This window comes from Ictidomys tridecemlineatus, chromosome 4 (assembly GCF_052094955.1).
Source record: "Ictidomys tridecemlineatus isolate mIctTri1 chromosome 4, mIctTri1.hap1, whole genome shotgun sequence".
In the NCBI taxonomy this organism is placed as follows: Eukaryota; Metazoa; Chordata; class Mammalia; order Rodentia; family Sciuridae; genus Ictidomys; species Ictidomys tridecemlineatus.
In genome coordinates, this window is record NC_135480.1 from 101,536,552 (window position 1) to 101,557,936 (window position 21,385).

The 21,385-nt window shown below is 51.1% G+C and overlaps 1 protein-coding gene across 1 annotated transcript; it reads right to left on the reverse strand.

The window, feature by feature from the left end:
* Positions 1-8,255: 8,255 nt before the first annotated feature.
* On the reverse strand, positions 8,256-20,614 carry Scn2b (sodium voltage-gated channel beta subunit 2). The gene is made up of 4 exons (XM_005328319.5): positions 20,336-20,614; positions 13,065-13,231; positions 12,567-12,777; positions 8,256-11,927 (listed from the first exon to the last, which is right to left on the reverse strand). The coding sequence occupies exons 1-4, from the start codon at positions 20,403-20,405 to the stop codon at positions 11,728-11,730; spliced, it is 648 nt and encodes a 215-aa protein (XP_005328376.1). The 5' UTR covers positions 20,406-20,614; the 3' UTR covers positions 8,256-11,727.
* Between the last annotated feature and the right edge of the window lie 771 nt (positions 20,615-21,385).

Genomic DNA, 21,385 nt, shown 5'->3' on the forward strand with positions numbered 1-21,385 from the left:
TTGCTCCACACCTGCAAGGTGGTGAACACAAGATACTTATCTGGTAGGATTGTCAAGAGAAATCTGACCCTCAGCCCTGGACTCCAGATTTTGGAGGACCTCAAGCTGACTCTCCTCTGGCTATGCCCCTCCTCATTGAACAATAAATCCTTGAGAACACAGGGTGGTGGACATGTAGCTCCTCCCCTTCTAGATTGTTTCAAGGATCCAGGACTCTGGAATTTGCTCTTTAAATACCCTGAGCAGATCTCTTTCCCAGGTCCATCTGTCCTCTGAAAGCTGACTCTACCAGGCATACATGCACCCAGACACCCAGGAAGTGGTCAAGGGGCAACTGTTTGCAAGTCATGGGGAATGGAAGGACTCTGCTTACAAGTGGAGCCTTCCCAAGCATGCACAACATCCTGTTGTTTCAGGACCTGGGGAAGAGTGGTGTGTGGAATAGGAAACCAAACAATGGGCAAGGGAGCTCCAACCCTGGATTTACTAAGTAAATTTACTAGGAACTTTCTAGGTAACCTTGGGCCACATCTCTGGGCGCCATCTCTTCATCTGTGAGGTTTGAGGGTTTCCTAAGGACTCTTCCAGCCCTAAGAACAAGTGAGCAAAATTGTCTGAAAATCTCATTTTAGTACTGATCTTCCAGGCTATCATGAACGAAAAGACAGAGAAGAAAAGATAAATTTTAACACTTTATTATCCTAATTTACATTTCCATTTGCAACTCTTGCCCCAAGCCTCCAAAACCTCAGAAGTGGACCTGGCTGTGAAGACTTAATGTGATGTCACTGCTCGGAGAAGAGCTTAGCAGAATGTTAGGCACAGTGTGAACCCACAGCACGTTTGAATTCAAAGAGGTCTGTGGCCCCAAAAGGGGAAGCCATGTCCAGGTCAGCAGGCCTGCCCTCTGCTTCCCCCAGAGGTCCCCACACTACATTAACTGGCGGGCATCCACGCTGCTGGCTTTATTTTTACAACAGCGTCGTGTTTCTCAGAGTAGTAGGCTGAGGTAAGAGAAGAGGTGAGCCAAGGGGAAGGAAAGTGACCCTGCCCGGAGAAGGGGGGTAGAGAAACAGAGCTCCAGAGATATCTTTAGATCCTGGTGGCTGAAAACAGTTGCCAGTTTCCTGCAGTGCCCTCTTCCCCACCTTCCCTCCTGTCTCCCTTCTCTGGTTCTTAGGGCTGGAAGGGTACTTAGGAAACCCCCAAACCTCACAGATGAAGAGATGGGCCCAGAGAGGTGGAATATGTGGCCTAAGGGCACCTAGGAAATTCCTGGTAAACCCAGGATTGGCGCCTCCACCATTATTCATTCGGTTTCCCCACTCCACACCCCCAACTTTCTTCTAAAGAACAGGAGAAAAGCTCTGCAGCTGGGCAAAGAAAAGTGATTGGGAGATGCATTAGCGGCTAGAGGATTCTTAATTTATAGAGCACTTTCCTCAAAAATTCTCAGAAACCTAGTCCATTAGCCAGGCACGGTGGCACATGCCTGTAATCCCAACGGGTCAGGAGGCTGAGATAGGAGGATTGTGAGTTCAAAGACAGCTCAGCAATTTAGCGATTCCCTAAGCAACTTAGTGAGCCGCTATCTCAAATAAATAAACAAATAAATAAATAAGGGCTGGGATGTGGCTCCGTGGCTAAGCTCCCTAGATTCAATCCCCAGTACCAAAAAAGCAGAAATCTAGTTTGTTCATTGATCTAGCTAAGAGGCTACTCCTAAGGATGCCAAGGGAGAGGGTGACAAAGGTCAGAAGTCCCTCTTTCCTCCTTTGGAAAATCCTTGATGAGTACTCCTGAATTGAGCCTCTCTTCACCCAGCTCAAGAGCCCCTAGTCATTGGATAGGGCAGAGGGTGAAGCACCTTGGCTCCTGCTGAAAAGTCTTCGGGACTTTGCAGGAGTGATGTGTGGGGACAGGTCCTGTGGCTGTAGCCCCTATTCCTGGGGCCTGACTCCTGGGGGTGGGGTAATGCACTCAAGTCTGGGTGGCCTGGCTCAGAAATACCTTAAAGAGCAAGTTTTCAGGGATGCAGAGGTGGATTGGGCTCTTGCCAACAATCTGCCAGAGAACTGTCTCACTCAGGCTGTGGAGACAGAGCCTAGATTTAAGAGGGAAGAGGTGGTTTCCTTGGGGATTCAGGTAGGGCACAGTTAGCACAACAGTCTTCTCTGAGACCAGGCAACAGAAGCAGCTGGTTGCTTCCTCCCCTGACCTCTTGGGGGCTAGATGAGGGCAGGGCTGAGGGAGGGAGGGGAAGGAGATGGCATTGCTGTTTTCCAGGTGGGAGGCAGCTTAGAGGGGAGTCAGTGTAGGGTCAGAGGTCGGGTGGGTTTTCATGGGGGCAGAGCTCCAGCTGCCAGCCTCAGAGTTGCTGTTACACCAGAAGGCACTCACTCGGGAAGCAGGATCACCTTCTACAGGTGACCAGGGCAGGAAGATGGAAGGCCCCTTCCCTTGTCAGCTCTCAGCAAGCCACCAAGACCCCATGCAGGGGGGAAGGGAAGCAGAGATCTGGATGAGGTCTCCAGAGCTATTTTGAGAGGAGTTCCTCCTAAGTAGCAGGAACCTGGCACAGAACCTCCTCCCCCTCTGACTCCCCCTTTGCCCTTGCTTGCTGCCTCCCTCTCCCGCCTCCTCCCCCAGAAACCCTCGCGCTCCTGTCGGGGCATTGCAGGTAACCAGGCAGCTGGGTGGTGCTGACTAGGCTCCTGGAGCCAGAGGAAATGGCTCTGCAGAGTACTCTTCCACACCCCCACCTCCGATCTTCAGCCTCCGATCAACACCAAGAGTCACCCCTTCACCTCACCTACCCTCCTCTTGTAAACAGAGCCCCAGTCTCAGAACAGTGAAACCGCAGGCTCCAGATTCTCTGCATTGAATTAACTGCCTGCAAATCCTCTGCTACTCAGGTCGGGGTTGGACAGACACTACCTGGACCAATGTTGGGGATCCTCCTTCTAGCACACCTAGGTCTGTTCTCTGTCCCTCTCTACTTACCATCCCCTGCTCCAGCTCAGAGTGCCCACTGACCCCCAGCCACAGTCTCCGTTTTAGTGAGGTTGGGCAGGTGCTGAGGGGGTTAACAGGACAGCATGCACCAAACCAAGCGGCAGGCATGTGGCTTAGCAGTCTAGTAAGGAACACTGCATGGCCACTTCAGCCTAGCCCTGGCTCCCCAGAGCCCCCCTGGCATCAGGAAGTTGGTGTAAACATAGACTGTTTCTGAACCCTCCTCCCAGGGAGGCTCCTTCCTTTCCTCTCACTTAGATTAACTTTCTAGGGGCTCTGGGCACAGACAGGTAGGCAGCCACCTCCTCCGTTCTCCCTTCCTCTTCTGTTTTCTGCCAGGTTCTGTCCAAACATCCTTTCAAAGGGGGATGGGGAGCCCCAGACAGATGAGCTCATTGGAAGGAAGAGAGCAGAGGGAGGAGGGAGCTGAAATATCCCAACCACAGAGATGCTCACCGGACAGTCCCAAGCTGGAGAGGGGTGTGTGCCCACTTCCAGGAGCAGGCATCTGCTTCCCTGGCTGCAGCTCAGACACAGGGTGAGTCCTGGGCATCTCTTTATTCTGGGCCACATTGGGGTGGGGTATGAAGCCCCTGGTACACAGTCTCGGTCACTCTACCCAGCAGCCTAGAGCTGTGTTTACCTCTCTGCTGTGTGGGTCACTATGTCCCCCTGCCCTGTCAATGGAGGAGGGGGCTCAGGGGGGTTGGAGGATGAAAGCAATGGAAATGTTTGTCATTCATTGCAGCCTGCTGCCCATGGAACTGCCATGTCAGCTGAATAGCCAGGTGTCCTCCTAGAACCCTAGACCTGGTCCTGCCCCTGAAATGGGCACCTGAGACAGAAGCACAAAATGGTGTGGAGTACAAGGCAGGACTGCCTGGTCCATTTGTCCCTTGTGAACATTTTAGTGTGGGAGCAGGGGGTCTTACAAAGTGTGTGTGGGGGGTCTTCGAGAGGTGGAGGGAGAGAATAGGGAGAGAGGAGAACCTGAGAAGGAGGGAGAGGGAATGTAAGAGCAGTGGGGAGTCTTCCTGGGGTAAAAGGCAACTTCAGGAAGTTGGAGTGTGACTCAGGCTGAGGAGGAGGGGTAGGGACAGGGAAAGAACTGGCCAGAGGTGGAGAAGAGGATTCACAGGCTTTTAGTAAGAAGGGAGAGGAGTCAGAAGCCATGAGAAGAGAAGGTGACAAGCAGAGGCCACTGCTGCTTGCACAGAGCCACCGGGTCCAAGGGCCAGGCTGCCTGGGGGTGAGCTATCCGAGGCCCACTGGGAAAGCTTGGCTTCTGCTCCCAGACTCTCTTACCCTTTTGTCGCAGTCCTTGGTCATTTTGAGGTTGGTTCAATCACCCCCCACACCCACCCCCAAGTCTCTGGAAGGACAGGAAGCCAGGCCACTGACCTTTCTCATGGTGTGATGTGAGGCTTTGGCCTCATATGGCCCTGTGTTTGACTCCTGCTGTTCAGTTGCCTAGCCATGTCACCTTGGTTATACTTATGCTCAATCCAGAAGAACAGAACTTCAGATTCCTCAACTGCAAAACTGAGAAAGGAATGTGTGTTTGGGAGGTTGCCCCGAGGATTCCGTAAGCTAACAGACATACAACACCCAGCTCTGTGCTGGCCGGGGTACCAGCTCTCTGGCTCTTCCAAAAGAGACAGTTCCAGGGGCACACATGCTGTGGGGGGTGGTGGCAGACTGGCACAGCTGAGAGGGTTCAGGGAGGAAGTGGCAGAAAGGACTTTTATCTTTTGTATCCAGTCTTGCCTGGAAAGACAAGGGGAATCTTTTCCATGACTGTGGGCCAAGGAAGGCAGATAAACTGGGCCTGATCTTTAGAAAGAGGCTCCCCAAGGGCACTGGCTTCAAATTTCCTACCCTCTCCCAGTCCATTTCTTACTATATATAAGGGTTTGCCAACACGTCCCACTCCCACCATTGATAGATTGGGTAAAGAAGAATTAGGTAAAGGAGTCCAAGGATACCGAGGTAGCCTGGGGGAGACCAGGACCGAGTAAGATGGTAAAGGGACAGGCATGAAGCATATTTGTCTTCAGGCAAGCAAGAGTTAATCTTGCTTCTATCATTTGTGTCCTAAAATAAGGGCTGCTGTCAGTAATTTTGAAGGCCATCTAAAAGTATGTTATGATATATGAATCTTCTCAATGACACCCTGAGTTATGTTTAAATTTCTTCCGGGATGGGGATCTCATTACCTTGAGACAGTCAACACTCAGCAGAGCTCCGACTTACATTCAATCAATACCTGCCTCTGCAGCCAGTCCTAGTGTTTTGCCCTGGGGCAGAATGGGACAAGTCTAATCCCCTAGTGTGGCCACAGTCAGGCCACTGCACTGGCAGCTCTGTCTGCTACACCCTCCCCTCCTGGCCAACACCACCTCCCCCTTCTGCCCACTTCCCCACAGGAAGGGCTCTCAGTCTATTGTGGCAAACATTCCTCATCCCTTCGCCACCTGTTAATGGGGAATTTGTCCCAGTGGAGAAGCAGAGGCAGCTGTGGTTGGAGTAAAGGTGACTTTGCCGGAACTCTAAGGGAAAGCCCCTCCCATGGAATCCCAAGTAGCCAGGCTAAGTGTCCAGTGTCCACTTGCTCCCCTTTGCCAGCACTTCTTGGACTTTCAAGGTCATTACTGCCAGAGAAAGGGAAAAGCTGGCCAGGCATGGTAATCCCAGCAGCTGGGGAGGCTGAGACAAGAGGATCGTGAGTTCAAAGCCAACCTCAGCAAATTAGCAAGGCCCTGTATCTAAATAAAAATTTTAAAAGGACTGGGGATGTGGCTCAGTGGTAAAGCACCCCTGGGCTCAACCTCTGGTACCAAAAAGAAAGAAAGAAAAGGAAAAGCTGCATCCTCAGGTAGCCTACCCTCTCACCTCCAATTCATTTATCCTCCCACTCCCTATTCATCTCCACCACCTCCACCCTGACAGTTCCCGGCCCCCTTTTCTAACCAGAGGTCCCCTCAGTCCTGCAGGAGATTGGAGTCCTAAGCCAGACCCCATTGACTTCCCCACCAGATCTATGGACCATGTTAGGATACCAGGATATGGGTCTCAGCTGGGAGTCCTTACCCCCCCCCCCCCCCGACCTTCCAGGGCTCTAATCCACTAGGTAGCCAGAGCCTCTCCTGAGAGGTAATTGGCACTCTACACATCAGCAGGGCTTCAGGGAGAGAGCCTATAGGAAGGGTGGAGGACAAGCCCCCTGGTGTCTCTGAGAAGCATGAGTGAGTGCATCTTCTAGATCAGGCCAGCAGGGGAGGGGCTGGGCAGGACCCTGGACTTCATGTGGCTGTGTTGTGCCAAGTGCTAGGCTCAGCCCTAAATGTAGGCTGTGGAAGAACAGCAGATTGGGAGCCTGCTGCAAGATCACAATTTTGTGCTGCATGCAGCATGTGGCCTTAAACAAATATGGCTCTCAGTTTTCCCTTCAGGATTGCAGGGGGTGCCTGGGGTATTTCCTGGGGTCCTCTCATCTCTGATGTTGTACATATCTATTTTCTTTCTCTATTCTTTTCCTTCCAGATTCCTATCCCACTCTGGCTATCCATTGGGATGATGAAGGAGTGGGGATTAGACCTCCTTCTTAAGTCAGGGACACAGGAAGCAGGTGACCAACTCTGAGCACCTGGGTGGGAGCTAGTCTTTCCCCAACAAGGCAGCTGACACTGCAATGAAAACTATGTAGTTATCCCAGTGGCTCAGGAAGCTGAGGCAGGAGGATCACAAGTTCAAAGCCAGCCTCAGAACTAAGTGAGGCCCTACGCAACTTCATAAGACCCTGACTCAAAAAATAAAAAATAACCATTGAGCTGGGAATGTGCTCAATGGTTAAATGGTTCAGTCCCTGGTATCAAAAAGAAAAGAAAAATAAGGAAAACTATAGAGCTCAGTGGTGGAGCACGTGTCTAGCATTCATGAGTCCCTAGGTTTGAACCCTAGCACTGCACAAAAACAAAATCCAAAACAAAACCACCTCACCCAGCCCCAAACAGGCCAAAGAATATCATTTTAGGAGAGGTGTCTGAGCCAAATCCAACTCACAGAAGCCAGGCTCAGCCCAGGTTCTCCAAATGTTCTTGGAGAGAAGCCCAATGAGTAAATTGCTGTTGGCCTGGCTGAATATTGGGGACCTGTGTCTACCCAAGTAAGAACCAGAGACTCCCTCCCTGGCACCTCCTCTGCTATGTTTATGTCTCTTGATTTCATTTCCCTACCTGTTAGGTAGAGAAGCACCCTCCCTGACCTCCCACCCTTGGAAGGACTTGAGGTTCTAGAGAACAGAATCCTCCCACAGCCTGGTGCTTTGGTTCCGTTGTGCACCAGCCACTTTTGTTTGATGCTGCCACCTCCTCTCTGTCATCTTGCTGAGGGAGCAGCTGTAGTGATTTCAGGTGTTACAGCTACCAGTGCTGAGAGCCTACTGGAGTATTCCTCACCACTAACCACTGGGTTACCACGGTCTCTGGGTCACCAGGGAGCAGACAGAAATGGAAGACAAGAGAAAAGTAGGTATTTCCTTGCTGTTTAGTAAGTTGAAGCTTTTCTTATCTATCAAGGTGTGTGTGTGTGTGTGTGTGTGTGTGTGTGTGTGTGTGTGTGTGAAGGAGAGAGAAAGGTCTTGAACTTCTTAAGGCTGACTCAGCACTATGTAAATAGGGTAGAGCTGTGCATATGGGGATGGAACAGGAGCAACCTGACTCTTCTCATCAGCCACCCTCCTGGTGAAGTTGCAAGAGGGCACACTCTGACCAGCTGTCATCTATTTTTCCAGAATCCAGAGCAGGCACAAGAGCTGTCTGCCTGGTCAGACACTGTTGAGAAAGAGGGAGCAGAAAGGATGGCCCATCTGTCCATGGAAAGAACAGGCAACATCCATGGAACAGTTAGCCTTTTGCGTTTAAGGATTGACTCAGAAATAATCAAGAGCCCTCCCAGAAGTAGCAGCTCAGCCACCCTACCCCAGGGTAGTTCCCAGGGTAGGCAGAGTCCTCCAGGATTCTGGAAAGTCAAAGGGCTGAAACATCTGTAGACAACTGGGGAGTAGATGGACATCCTTGTGAGGCAAAAGCTTTGAGTTCTTTAGATGCAGATCTGGCAGCATCAATGAGATGGCCAGGGAAAGTACACCAGGCTCCCCATCAGGTTCCCCGCCAGGCGCCTGGCAAGGACTCAACCTTCCCCACTCTGCACCCCTGAAAAAAAGCTATACTCAAGAGATGTTCAGGGGAGAGAGTGTGTTTATTGTAGCCAACAGATCCAAGCAATCAGTCAAACTGCCAAAGAAACTCAGTCTGCTCCCAGAACAGAAACATCCCTGCAGTTGGGTCCCAGAGGACCGTTTAGACTTCTCTCCCCTCCCAACCACCACGCAGCACGCAGCACGTAAACCCTAGAGGTGCATAAGTACTACTTATGCAGCCAGGTTTCCCCCTCCAAGTGCACAAAAAGCAATAAGAACATTCCATAATTTGCCTTTGGTGAATCAACTCAAAACATTGAGAAGTGATTATACCCTCTCCCCGCAATGTAAGTTTGGGGGTGGGTGTCATGAGATGTTTTATATTAGTATATATAATATATCTATACCTATACAGAGAGGCTATGTACAAATGCATCAGCAAGCTTCAGTAAAGGAAGACATCAGCAAGAGGCACAACAAGGGACACAGGCTGTCTTTCCTTAAGACACAAGTAGGAAGGAAGATTTCTTGATTCAATCACCCGTTCCAATTTCCTATGACCTGGGACTACCTTTTTGGACCTGACCAGTATTTCCAATTATGAATCTGCTTAACCTAACCTTGTCAATATTTACCAGCCCAACTCCTCCAAGGAGACTCACAGAGAGAAATGTGGATCAAATCAACTTCTCCTTCTTATCAATTGGGAATAACTGTGATGAGTCCATAGCTAGAGGGGCAGATAGCTATTTCCAAAGCCAGTTCCAAGGCACCTCAAGGCATTTCAGTCCTGAAAAATTGTGCTTTGTTCTTACAAGCTAAATCCCATGAGTTAGCCAGCCCGTCTCTTTGCAGTGGCCCTTAATTAGGAGGGAGAGACAGAGGGGGGGAGGTGTGAGAGAGCAGGAGAGGCAGGGGTGGCTGAGAAGCCAGCAGACTGAAACCAGCAGAGTGCAGTGGTGGGAACATGCAGCCAGAAGTGGAGCTAGTGTACTGCAGGGAGAGGACCAGCTCGCTGGCCTAACCTAGGAAGCAGGGCAGAGTTTCAGCTGCTGTGGAAACATCTCACCGGTTCCCCACCTCGACTCACAGAAGCCCCAGTTTGCTCCCAACCTCACTGCCTGGGGGAGGCAGCTCAGAGACCCCCGGAGGAAAGTCTAAGAGCATATGAGGGCCAGCTCCTGGGACAGAGCTGGCTCCTGACCCAGCCCCACCTGCTTGGGCCCCTGGGCCCACGGACAGGCATTGCTTTCCCTGGGTCTCACACTGTCAGGAAAAAGAAGGAAAAGATCCCGGGAGTCTTGGGCTTTTTAAAGGAGAGTTAGGACTTTTTTAATGAACCTAAGGAATCTTGCATACAATCTGCCTAAATGTTATGAGTCCTGGAAAAAGAAAAGTTCCCAGCATTGGAGCAGATCCTCATATCCTGGGACAAGGGGACATGTACTAGACGACTCAAAGATTATATCTGCAAGCTGCAGAAGTATATCCCACCACCCTTGGTCTCAGTTGGCTGAGGTGCCCACCACCCTTTCCATTCCCAGCTGGGTGGCTTGAAGGATGGGCGGCATCACCTGCTCCAGGCATCCTGGTGGTGTGGCTCCCTGCCCCCATTGGCAGTGTGTTGATTGGCAGTTAGGTACTGAGCTAATGAATTGAGAATTTCCAGAAGGGCTGGACTCACCCAGGAGTTCTCTGGCTATTTACCTGTCCCTCGTCCTGTGCCCACTCTCCCTGGCCTCTGTACTCTTGTCTCAGCTCTACCTTCCCTCTTCCCTTCCCAAGGTCCAGATTCTCAAATCCCTTCCTTCTCCCCTAACTCTAGTTCTAGAAGTGGCTACAGAGGTGGAAGTAGATGCACCAAAAAATTAATGTTGGTCCTACAGTGCTGACCTGGCAGTCCCCAACTCTGTTATGGCTTTGTGTGTGCCCCTGGCACCCCACATGGTGCCTGGCACAGAGCAGATGCTTAATAAATGGTTGTTGAAGTGAATTAAGCTGAATCTCCCATATGCTGTTTCCCTCTCCCGAAATGGACCATCTCATGGGCAGAGACAGGGATTGGTCCCTGAGACTGTCATGATGCCATCTCCACCCCCTTTCCCCAGACTCATTCCCTGCCCTGGACACCTAACTCCCTGAGCAGGACGGGCTGAGCTCCTGGGAGAGGAGAAGGACGAATGCCCCCACCCCCTACCAGGCCCCAGAAGCTCCACCTCCAGGAAAACTATGGCTCTGTGGACTCAAACTGGAAACCAAGGAGCCAGAGAAGGGGTCAGGACCCTCAGTTTCTGTCACCTGAAACCTCAGTTTCCCCATTCGAGGGATTTAGTTAGTTGACCTCTGAGGGTCTTTCAAAGTCATATTCTCTGAGTCAGCAGTTTCTGTCCCTGGCTTACTCCCTCTCTGCAGGCCCAAACCATTCCACTGTAAGGTGAGTAAATGGCAGTGAAAGTTGGCTTCCCACTAATGCTACTTTCTTTCCCACAAAAGGAGCTGCTGGGGCTGCAGGAACAGGGCTCCAGATGGACCAGGCAGGCCACAGGGCTCTATGGCTCCATGGCCTCCTCTCACACGTCCCTCCAGCCTTCCCTTCCTTCCTCTTGCCAAAAGCTAGATTGAAACCCTATTGGTGACAACCCTGAAGCAAGCTGCCCTCCTACCCATACCTTCTCCTTGTATCTGAGCCTCAGCTACTCCTGGCTCAGGAGAGGACAGTGGCCCTGTTGGAGCAGGCACTCTGCTGCCAACCCCATTCACAATGGAACCCCACCTCTCAGTCCCTCAGCCAACGATGGTGGTCCCTAGGGTGGCGCACAGCCCTTCCCGGAGTTGCTTTTCCAGTACTGTCCTCACCCACATCCCCAAGGGATCAGTAGCCAACCACACACCCTGTGCCTCCTGGGGGAGCAGCTAGTGATGGAAACCAGGGCCAGCACGAGCTCCCTGGGCCAAGGCTGAGTCCAGGTTTGTCCAGCCCGGCTTTCCTTCAGAAATGCACAATCATCCCTGTCACATGATCCCCCACACAACGACAGGACTCCATCCTCACCCCCAGCCTGACGGGTTGCTCTGGGCTTGAGCAGTCGGAGTAGCACAGCAAGGCCACAGCCCAAGCCTTCTCAAGAAGGCTGCTCAACACAGGAGAGCCCGCCCTCCCCTCAGTCCCTCTCTGAAGCCATTGCCAGACCAGGCCCCGGCTGTACCACCACTGCCCACCTCCCCCATCCTCTGTGGGACCTCACAGGCCTCCTGCCTCCTCGCAATAGCCCTTCTGTCCTCTCCCCAGGGCCCACACATCCCAGACGCCACGGCAGGTTCTCAGATGGAAGAGAGGTGGGTCACCCCTGGTGCAGGGTGGTGGGGTACGAAGTGAGGGGTTCAGGAGGCCCCAGGTCAACCCTGGGGTCCTGCTCAAGAAAAGCACACCAAGAGGGCAGGCAGGGTCACGCTGTACAGGGCAGAGGTGGGAGGAGACAGGACGCGGGGAGGGGCTGCAGGGCGGCTGCCCGTTACTTGGCGCCGTCCTCCGCGTTGCCCTCGCCATCCGTCTTGCCGTCCTCCTCGGTCTTCAGGTCATCCGTGCTGAGTTTCTGCTCCTTTTTCCTCCTCACGCACTTGACCACCATCAGCACTAAGATGACCACAGCCAGGAACCCCCCTACGGAGGCCCCCACGATCACCGCGACTGTGGAGTCCCGCTCCGGAGGCTCTGGGGGGGGGAGGAAACAGTTTGACTCAGCTGGGGCTGGAAAGGGGGCCCCTGGCCAGCCCAGGTCTCCTCGCTTGTGTGTGCTGTGGGGGGTCCCGACTTGACTCTCTGCACAGGAATTGAGTCCAAGCCAAAAATCAGTCGGGGCCACTGACCTCCAAGAACCACACCAAATCCCAGCTCACCAAAAAGCCCCCCGAGGAGGCAGCCTTATCTACCAGTGAGGACTTTGAGATCAGACTGACCCCAAATTGAGTCCTAAACATATGCCTTATGAACTGTATGACCTTAGGTTAACTTACCCTTTCTCACCCTGGTGTCCTCATCTGTAAAATGGGGGTGATAATAGTCCCTCCCACAGGAGGTTTTCAGGAGGATAAATGAGATAAAGCATAAATCAAAGTGTGTCCAGCCCAGTGGTTGGAATACATTTGGTGCTCAATAACCCAAAAATGTCAGGATCATTAAGGTGGTCATCACAGTCCACACCATTCTAGGGACTGTCTTGACATCCATTCCCTGGGGAACCAGAAGAAGAAAACAGATGGCCCATGCCCTGCAAGGCCTCCCCATGGTGCCCTGAGCTACTACTACAGAGAAAGGTCAGGGACCCCCACAGCAGCCTGGCTCCCCTCTCACCTTCCAAGAGGACCTGCAGCTGGATTCTGCCGTGGCCGCGGTGGCGGTCAGGCGGGTTCGTGATGTAGCAGTTGTAGTAGCCCTCGTCCTCAAGTTGCACATTTTTCAGCGTCACTGACACATCGTACTTGCTGGGGTTCCCCGAGAACTCCACACGGTCTCGGAACCTCTCTAGCTTCAGGTTAATGATCTTCATGCGGAACTGGAGGAACTGGGGAGTGGGACAGGGGACAGGATGGATGGCTGCACAAGCAAGGAACTACGAGGACAGTGAGAAGTGCCCTCCACCCATGCACCCTTTCACCGAGATGGAGAGACAGTTACCCTCAGAAAGGCCACACAGGTGTGGCGACATGCCTCCCGTCAAAGCCCTGAGCGGCAGACAGCCCACCCAGGTCCTCTGGGTCCAGTGCACCTGCAAGGGCAGGTGGTAGGAAAGGCAGGCTTCATGCCGGAAGGCTCCTGCTTCCCCCACCCCTGCCCACCCCGGGAACTCACCATCTCCTCCGAGCAGTTGTTACACTCCTGGTAGGTCCAGTTCAGGGAGAACTGTTTGTGGTTCACGGTGTAGCAGGAGTTGAAGGTGCAGGACAGGCGGGCATCAGATCCATTGAGAATATTCAGGACGGTAGGGACTGTGACTTCCATGCTCTGCCCTGGTGGCACTGAAGAAAAAGCCACAGGCTGATGAGGATTCTGGCTGAGAGGGCCACGGGGGACGTGGAAGAGGTAAGGTAACCCTGCCGTCTGCCCCAGTCTGTTTGGTGCCATTTGCCAGCTGAACAAGGGACTTCACTGTGCTTGCCTCAGCTTCCCCCTTCTTCTTCACCCCTTTAACCATCTTTGTGGGCCAAAACCCTTTCAGCCAAGGCTGCGGTGACCCCCATGGGCCAGGAGGATGCATGGAGATTCAGAAGGCACTGCTTGCTGTCCTTGCCCAGGACAGGGTGACGCAGCGTTCCAGCCCAGCCCAGCCACCTCATCTTCCCTAGGTCGACAGGCAGACAAGAGAGCGGATGAGCAGTGGGAGGGTACAGTGCCCCAGAAGAAGAGGCACCATTCCAAGGACCTGCTGATGGTATGGGGATGAAACCAGGCCTGGCCACATCACAGTGAAGAGCTGTGAGAGGCTGACAGGTGGCAGGGTGAGAACCACAGGTTCCGCGCAGTCCTATAAGAGGCACCAGGCTTGGGCCAGGAGACTGGGAGTTGGGGTGTCACAGCTGAGAAAAGTCCTTCCCACACAAGCATTCTAAGCATGGCAGTCTAGGGGAGGCCAGTGAGGAGCATAGGACGTGACAGTTAAGGAGACTCCTGCTTTCAGGGTCACAGAAATACCTCCATAAAAGTTGTGCCCCAGACACGATGCCTCCCCTGAGTCCTGGCCTTAACTGCCAATACTGCCAAAGCCTCATCCCAAATGAGTAACCGAATATTAACAGGGCTGGAGATGTAGCTCAGTGGCAGAGTGCTTGCCTAGTGAGGCCCTGGGTTTCGCTCCCAACATTGCCAAAAAGAATAATAACAGTAATGTGAAGCATCAGTCATTCACTCATTTATCAGATATTTTTAATTTTTTTAATTTTTTTTTTTACTCATTCATTTTTGGTACTGGGGATTGAACCTAGGGGTGCTTAATCACTGAGCCACATCCCAGCCCTTTTTTGTATTTTATTTAGAGACAGGGCCTCACTGAGTTGCTTAGGGCCTTGCTAAATTGCTGAGGCTGGTTTGGAACTTGCGATCCTCCTGCCTCAGCCTCCTGAGCCACAGGGATTACAGGTGTGCACCACCATGTCCATCTTATTAGATATTTATAAATCATTTGCTATGTGCCAGGCACTTAGTCTAGGCCCTGGGGATTGCCGTGGGACAGAGTCACTGCATCGTGGAGCTTGTATTCTGGTGAGGGGGACAGTCAGTCACAAGGAAAAGAATCTGGATGAGACTGTCTGGAGTGCTCCTTGGCCGGAGCCTTAAGGAGTAAACTGATGGGCCGGGAGCTGTTTCATTCAGAGGGTTCCCTATGCTGTGACCTGAGAAGCAGCCCTCCAGGCAGGGCCTAACTCAAGTGAGGAAGTGAACCTCTTGATGTCTTGAGGGAATGGAGTTCTGAGGCACAGGGAATGTCAAGGGCAAAGTCTCTGTGGCGGGAATGATCTTCACACATCTGAGGCAGACCAAGCAGAGTGACCAAGGGAGTGAATGGCAAGACCTGAGGTCAGGGAGTGAGGTAGGGACCAGGCCACAAAGAGCCAGAGCACAGAGTTGGGCATCTTCTAAAAGTAATAGGAAGACATTAAAGAGCTTGAGGGGGAGAAGGAGAGAGCTGAGGGCACTGTAAGAATTATAGAAGTAATTTGGTGATGGACAAGAGGACACCCGATTAAACTTGGTCTGTTCCCAGGTCAGACCTCCATCAGCTGCAGAACGCAGGAAGCCCCTCACCTCTCTCACCTTCCTCTTCCTCCTCAGTTATGATAATTAAAATAAGCCCCAAGTATTCAGCTAATAGTGGCTTTTATTATCCTAGATTTTCCTTAGTTCTGTGGCAGGAATAGCAAGGGCTTCAGAGATGGAGCAGCAGGGAGCCTTGAGGCCCGAGAGTACATTGGAGACCGACCCCTCAAGGCAGTCCCTTGGAATTCCCCCAGATCTGGCAAAAGACTCAGACTGCAAAGCTTCCGGTTTTCAGGTTTGTTGTACAAAGCTACTGAGCCCCACCCTGGAGGCAGCAGCCCCTATCAGAGCTCAGCGGCCATCCTTCCGCTCAACCCATCCGCATGGGTGAGGGACAAGGGCAAGCCACAGGACTTCAGGATAGGAAAGGTCCTGAACTGCTGGTCCTGGGGGTCTCCACCAAGCCCTGAATGGGGGATAGCCTCTCAAACCTCACCTGAAGGGCCAAGGACTCCAGATGTGCATTTAAGTGCTCATGAGGGGAGTACCAACTAGAGAGGCTGAACAGGCCCCAATCAGGAGGAGAAAAGCCCAGTTCCCAACTCCTTCACTTTCATAGCCATTTTGAATGGATGTGCCAGGCAAGTGTGCGGGAGATATCAACACCACCCCCACTCTGCAGAGCCTGAGAAATCTGAGGGAAGGAGCCCATGGCAGCTTGTCCTGAGTTCACCTTCTGTCCCAGGAATGCCCTGATTCTCTAGCCCCTTCCCTTGGAAGGGCTGCCACTTCCCAGGGTCCACACCAAAAAAAGAAAATGCTTTGTTAAGCCTGGCTGGCCCTGTGGGTCCCACCCTCCTTGTTCCTCTGCCTCACCCCAGCAGCCCCAGGCAACATGCAAACTTGAACCCCACTGGACAGCTCCCCACTCCCGAGGGAGCCTGCACTCTGCTGCGGGAGAGGGCAGAGCTGTCAGGAGAGACGCCTTTCCTGGCTAACAGCAGGGGACAGAGAGGTGCATTGCGGGCTCCCTGCTCCACCCTCCCTGCGCCAAGAGGAAACAGGCAAGGCGCAGTGCCCTCTAGCGGTCATAGGGGTCAAACATCAAGTCCCATCTACGGAGAGAGAGAAGGTGGGTGGGAGTCACCAAATCAAAGGAATCCAGAGCTGGGGGAATCTCTCTGGGCTTGGAGATCTAACACCATGGTTTTACCTGTGATTTAAAAAAAAAAAAAAAAAAAGAGGATCACAAAAGAGACACAGAGAACAGGGACAATGGAGGCCAGAATCACAGTTCCTGAATGCTCCTCCAAGATGCTGCCTGAGGCCTCACCAGAACCATACCAGGCTCTGAAGTTTTGGGGGCTGGGCCTCCCCCCACCAGTCTAAGACCTATTATAGATCGGGAAACTATTGCTGGAGATCTGGGCTGTGAGCAAAATCCAGGTCTCAGGATTAATTCTGCTGCTTTAGGGAAATAGTTCATCTAGACCCACAGAGAGGCTTTTCTAATAAACACGCACACCAAAAAAGTGCCTCGGTACTCAGTGATGGTTTAGCACTGTGTGAATATCACCTGTCATCACCCCACTTTCCAGATGAGGAAAAGGAGCACAAAGAAGTTAAGTGAATAGTCCAAGTTCACAGCTATAAGTGACTAAGTTAAAATTTAAGGTTTTACGGCCTGGCTCCAGTGCTGAGGGTCCAAGCAGAAGGGGATGTGATTGTCATTCCAGGTTGTCTGATGGCTACTTGGTAGGTCCAGCCCCAGCTCCAGGCAGCTTCACCAGAAGGGTGTTTAAAGCAACCTCCCTGCAAGAGGAGCTCAAAGTCTTCCTATGGTCCCCCTTGGGGACAGGTCTGAGGCCTGGGTCTCCTAATCTCCAAACGACATAAAGGAAATTCTGATCAGCAGGATACAGTAAGGATGTGGCTTTTGCTCTTAGCTCTAAAACATGCCAGTGATGGGCACACCCTTTCCAAAGTATATCTGACCCCCACAGGCCACTTATCATCCACTATTCTAACTGGCCTATCTTGCTGACACCCTGAAAAATTTGTCATCTGCCAAACACTATCTATTGCAGAGACTAAAAGTGAATTTTCTTCACTCCTCTTTCCCATCCTGTAGCAACCTAAGATGTAGGTTTATTTTAGTCTCAGGTTTCCAAAAAAAAAAAAAAAAAGAGTAAGCAAGAAATTGCCTCCTGGGCATCCCCTGCCTCCCGGGTGGGTGTGATGTCCAGCCCCACCTCCTCACCATTCAGACCCTCCAACCCAGCCCTGTCCATTTCCACACAGCCAGGATCAACCTGTCCCCATCCTCCCTCACTTCCAAACCTCCCATGGCTCCCTGCTGCTTTCAGGGACTGAGTCCAGGCTCCTGTGCTCGTAGTTTCCAAGCCCTTTGCCATCTGGGACCAACCTACATCCTAACCTCTTCTACCAGCCTCCGTCCTTTCGTGCATCTTTGACTACAGTGACCCTGGAGTTCTGACTTTTCCTGAGACTACCACCTTATTTTCCTCCTCCAGGTCCTAGCTCATGTTCTTGCTTCAGGTTGGGAAGCTCTTTCACCCTCTCTCTGGGGCTCGCCTACGCATCCCTCAGATGCCAACTCATAAGGCATAGCCGGAGTGACAGCTTCCCCAGTGTTCTTGTCCTCCCCCCGTCAGGCCTGTTCCTATCTCTTCCCCACAACTGGGAGGCAGAATGGCACAGTGGCCAAGACCAGAGCTCCAGTGCTCCTGTCTGATCTTAGGCAACATGGTTAACCTTCCAGGGCCTGTTTCCTCATCAGTGATATAGGGACCATCTGTACAATAGGGCCTGCCTCCTGGGACCATTTTGAGGATTAAGTGACCTCCCCCTTGAATAAAGCTCAGTACAGTGCCTGGCTCACAGCCCTTGACGAAAGGTAGCTGCTTTATTACCATTATTGCTGATATGATAGCACATACAATTTTGCATGGCTGATATTTGTTTATGTGCTTATGGCCCTTAAGAAGCTCTGGGGAACTGATTCTTATTCACCTTAGTATCCTGGACACCCAGAACAGCAGGCACTCAATAAAACTCTGTTGATAAAAAGAAAAGAGGACTTTTTCTCCTCCACATCTGGGTCCCAGATGCCAGTAGCAGATACATGCAGTAAGCTTGAGTCAAGACCAGGTTCTACTTTATGAGCCTCCCCTAACACAGCCCAGACATCAGAAATCAGGCCAGTGACTGCAGACTCAAGGATCTTGAGAAGAACTCTAAGGAAGAATGTTTTAAGCTAAAAAAACCACCCTCCTGTGCTTCTGTGTGGTACAGTTGCCCAATCTGCCCTCCTCTTCACCAGCTCTACAGTCATCCCTCCAAGCCCCACCCTGATACAGTCCCCCCATCCACATTCGTGGCATCCCTCCATCCTGCTAATCCATGCTACTACAACCACCAGTTCTGGTGTTCCCAGAGCCCTCAGCCTTGGAGGTCAGGGGCATGCCTCATCGAAGGTCCAGCCAAGTTCAAGTTCAAAGTCTTTATTCCTGTTCACTCAGGACTGTTAAAGCTTTAGCTTCCTCGTGACCCTTCACAACTTCCTCCCCATCTCTTCATCCCAGAGTCCACCTTCCCCTAAGCCAGGGTTCCTTGTCCTCATCACTGAACACTTGTTTTCTTCACTGAGGTACAGTTCTACTTTGGCTGCCTTTCCCTGAAAGGAAGCTCCGCCTAACTCCTGAGAAAAGGTGCCTCTCCTCCAGCTCTGGCTCTTCAAATGCAGGTTATTTCCCCAAATTCCCCCATTTAGTCTGCACTTGAGATTCTGCCATCACAGTTTGTACTGCAGTACCATTTCTTGAACATTGGGGGCAGTCGAGCCCAACGTTTAAGATGATGTACTGAAGTCAGACTACAGGAGAGTTCAAATCTCAGCTCCCCTTTGGGGGCCAGTTACTTCACTTCTCTGTGCCCATTTCCTCCCTTGTAGCATGAGTATAATAATCATATCTACTTCATACAACTGCTGTGAGAATTAAATAAGATACACTGTGTCTGGGCTCATAAAAAGGGCTTAAAAGGTTAGCCATTATTGAGGCCCTGCTATGTGCCAGATCCTTAAATCAGCAGAGGGACCCTCCAGTTAACCCACGAGAAAACTGCAACTCAAAGGGATTGAGTAACTTGTCCATGTCGTTAAATAAACACTTACATTGGCTTCAAACCTAGGTCCAATTCTAAGCTTATTAACAACGTAACTGTACTGTTGTTAATGTGCCAAATAATTCAACAAAGCTGATAGGCCTTATATACAGTCCTACTGGGGGCACTGAATGTCTCTGCTTAGCATTCATGCCCAATATCATGGTACAAAGAGAGAGAGGGAGAGAGGGAGAGAGAAACTTGGTGATGAGGAACATTCCTACCGACAATTCTTGAACTTGACTCTGTCTATGCACCAGCAATGAGTAAGTTTAGGAGCAAGAATGAAACTGTCTACAAGGCAGGTTGACAGCTAACTTTCTAGCCCACCTGCTCACCAGGAAGTCTATGAGTGGTTCAAAATGAAATCGACATTCGGGACCAATTTGACAGGGCAGTCCATGAGACTGCTGGACAGTTCCAAGCCTGGTTTCAAAGGGCCACACCCTTGCTTAGCTCATGGGTTCCATTTATCTCTCTTTCTCTTTTTCTGAATCTCTTCACCTGACCCCTCCTCATTCCATCTGGCCAAAACCAAAGGTGCCTTCTCCATCATCCCCCAGTGCCTGCTTGAGCGGTTCTCCCAATCCAGAGATCATTCCTCAAGCCTGCTTCCCACCTACTCCCACACACATTCCAACGAATCAGTGGGGCAGATTTTCCGGGGAACCAGACCCAGACTCAACTTTCCACTCCTCACTCTCCCTCACAGTCTGTCCTATACCCTAAGTCCACCAGATTTCAAAAATCAAGGTTCACGAAAGAAATCTTAAAAGAAGCCATAAGTGCCAGGACCCCGTATTTCCAGCAGCTTTAAAAAGATAAAAATTTAAACAACAACAACAAAAAATCTTCCAAGAGACTCTGCAGATCAGCCTACCGGCTGCCCCACCCCCACATCGGTCCACTTCAGGGAAATTAAAAAAAAAAAAAAAAACATCACCTCCCTTGATCATTTTCATCCCTGAGCAACACTCAGATACCCTGACCCAACATTTCTGTGACCAAGTTGTCCCAGCATTGTACAGTCCCAGCAACGTCCCCCCAAGTCCCCAGCACCTCCTTTCCCAAGGACACAGAGGGAAGCGCTAACAATGTCTGCCTTCCTGCCCCCGCCCCCTCCTCCTCCAGCTGCAGCTGCACTTCTGAACCCTCGGGAGCATGCAGATGTGGGTCTAACTTACCCAAAGTGAAAAAGAGACTGAGCCCCGTGAGACTGAAGGCAGGGCGAGGTAGCCAGGCATCCCTGTGCATTTTCAGAGACTGAGATGTCAGGCGGGTGGGCTATGGGAGAGGGTGATTTGAGGGACCAAGGACTACAGGGGAGGAATGGTTAGATGCTAAAAAAGAAAATGCACGGATGTACTTCAAAGACATATACAACATTAAGGAAGCTTTATTTCCATCTCTCTAATATGGCCGACTTGTATGTTGCTGCTAAAAAGAGAGAGAGGGGGAGTGTGTAAGGGAGAGAGAGAAAAAGGGGGATGGAGTAAATATTGTGGTTGGTGGATTTCAAAGAGCAGGTGGGAGGGCATAAAAAAGTCTTTCTGGAAAGAACAAAGTTCCCAGAAAGTTTTACCTTTCAAACAAGAACTAAAGTAAATCCTGCCTTTCTGCTTCTCTTGGAGTGCTTTTTAAATTTGAAAACTGTTAGAGGAATACATTTATTTCAAAGCTTCTGTAAGGAGGGAGCTCTTTTCATCATTTAATCCCCCCCCCCAAAAAAAAGACCAAAAAAGGAAATGCTTATTTCTATGTTGTTTGGGAAGGGTTCAGGGAAGTGAGCTGAAGAGACTTTTCAGGAAGTAATGACTTCCCCATTGTTCTGGCATTTCCACGGAAAACAGAACATGCAAAAGGAGGCTGGTGCAAAAACACCTAAGAGACCCTATAGTCAGAAGGAGCCCGAATGCTTGGGGACCCTGAGGCAAACAAATCAACAGGAAAAAGACATTTTTGAGACAATTTAAAAAATGAAAATATGGACTGAGTACTAGATACCCAAAATGAATAATTCTTTATTTTGGGAGATGGGATAAAAAGTACTGTGGTTATGTTCTTTAGTATCTTGGTTAAAGATACACATTGGAGTGCTGATAGGAGAAATGATATGACTAGAATTTGTTTTAAAATATTCCAGGGGTTAAAAAAAAAAGGGTGGAAGAAGTAGGGGGTCAACAGAGTAGACAAGGCTGATGATGGTCCAGACAGACTGGAGACCGGTGTGAGGT

Coding starts and splice junctions, on each gene's coding strand:
- Scn2b (XM_005328319.5), bottom strand. CDS start 20,405: ATGCACAGGGATGCCTGGCTACCTCGCCCTGCCTTCAGTCTCACGGGG. Junction 13,232..20,335: donor CAGTCTCTTTTTCACTTTGG/GTAAGTTAGACC, acceptor CTTTTTCTTCAG/TGCCACCAGGGCAGAGCATG. Junction 11,928..12,566: donor GCTGCAGGTCCTCTTGGAAG/GTGAGAGGGGAG, acceptor TCCCCCCCCCAG/AGCCTCCGGAGCGGGACTCC.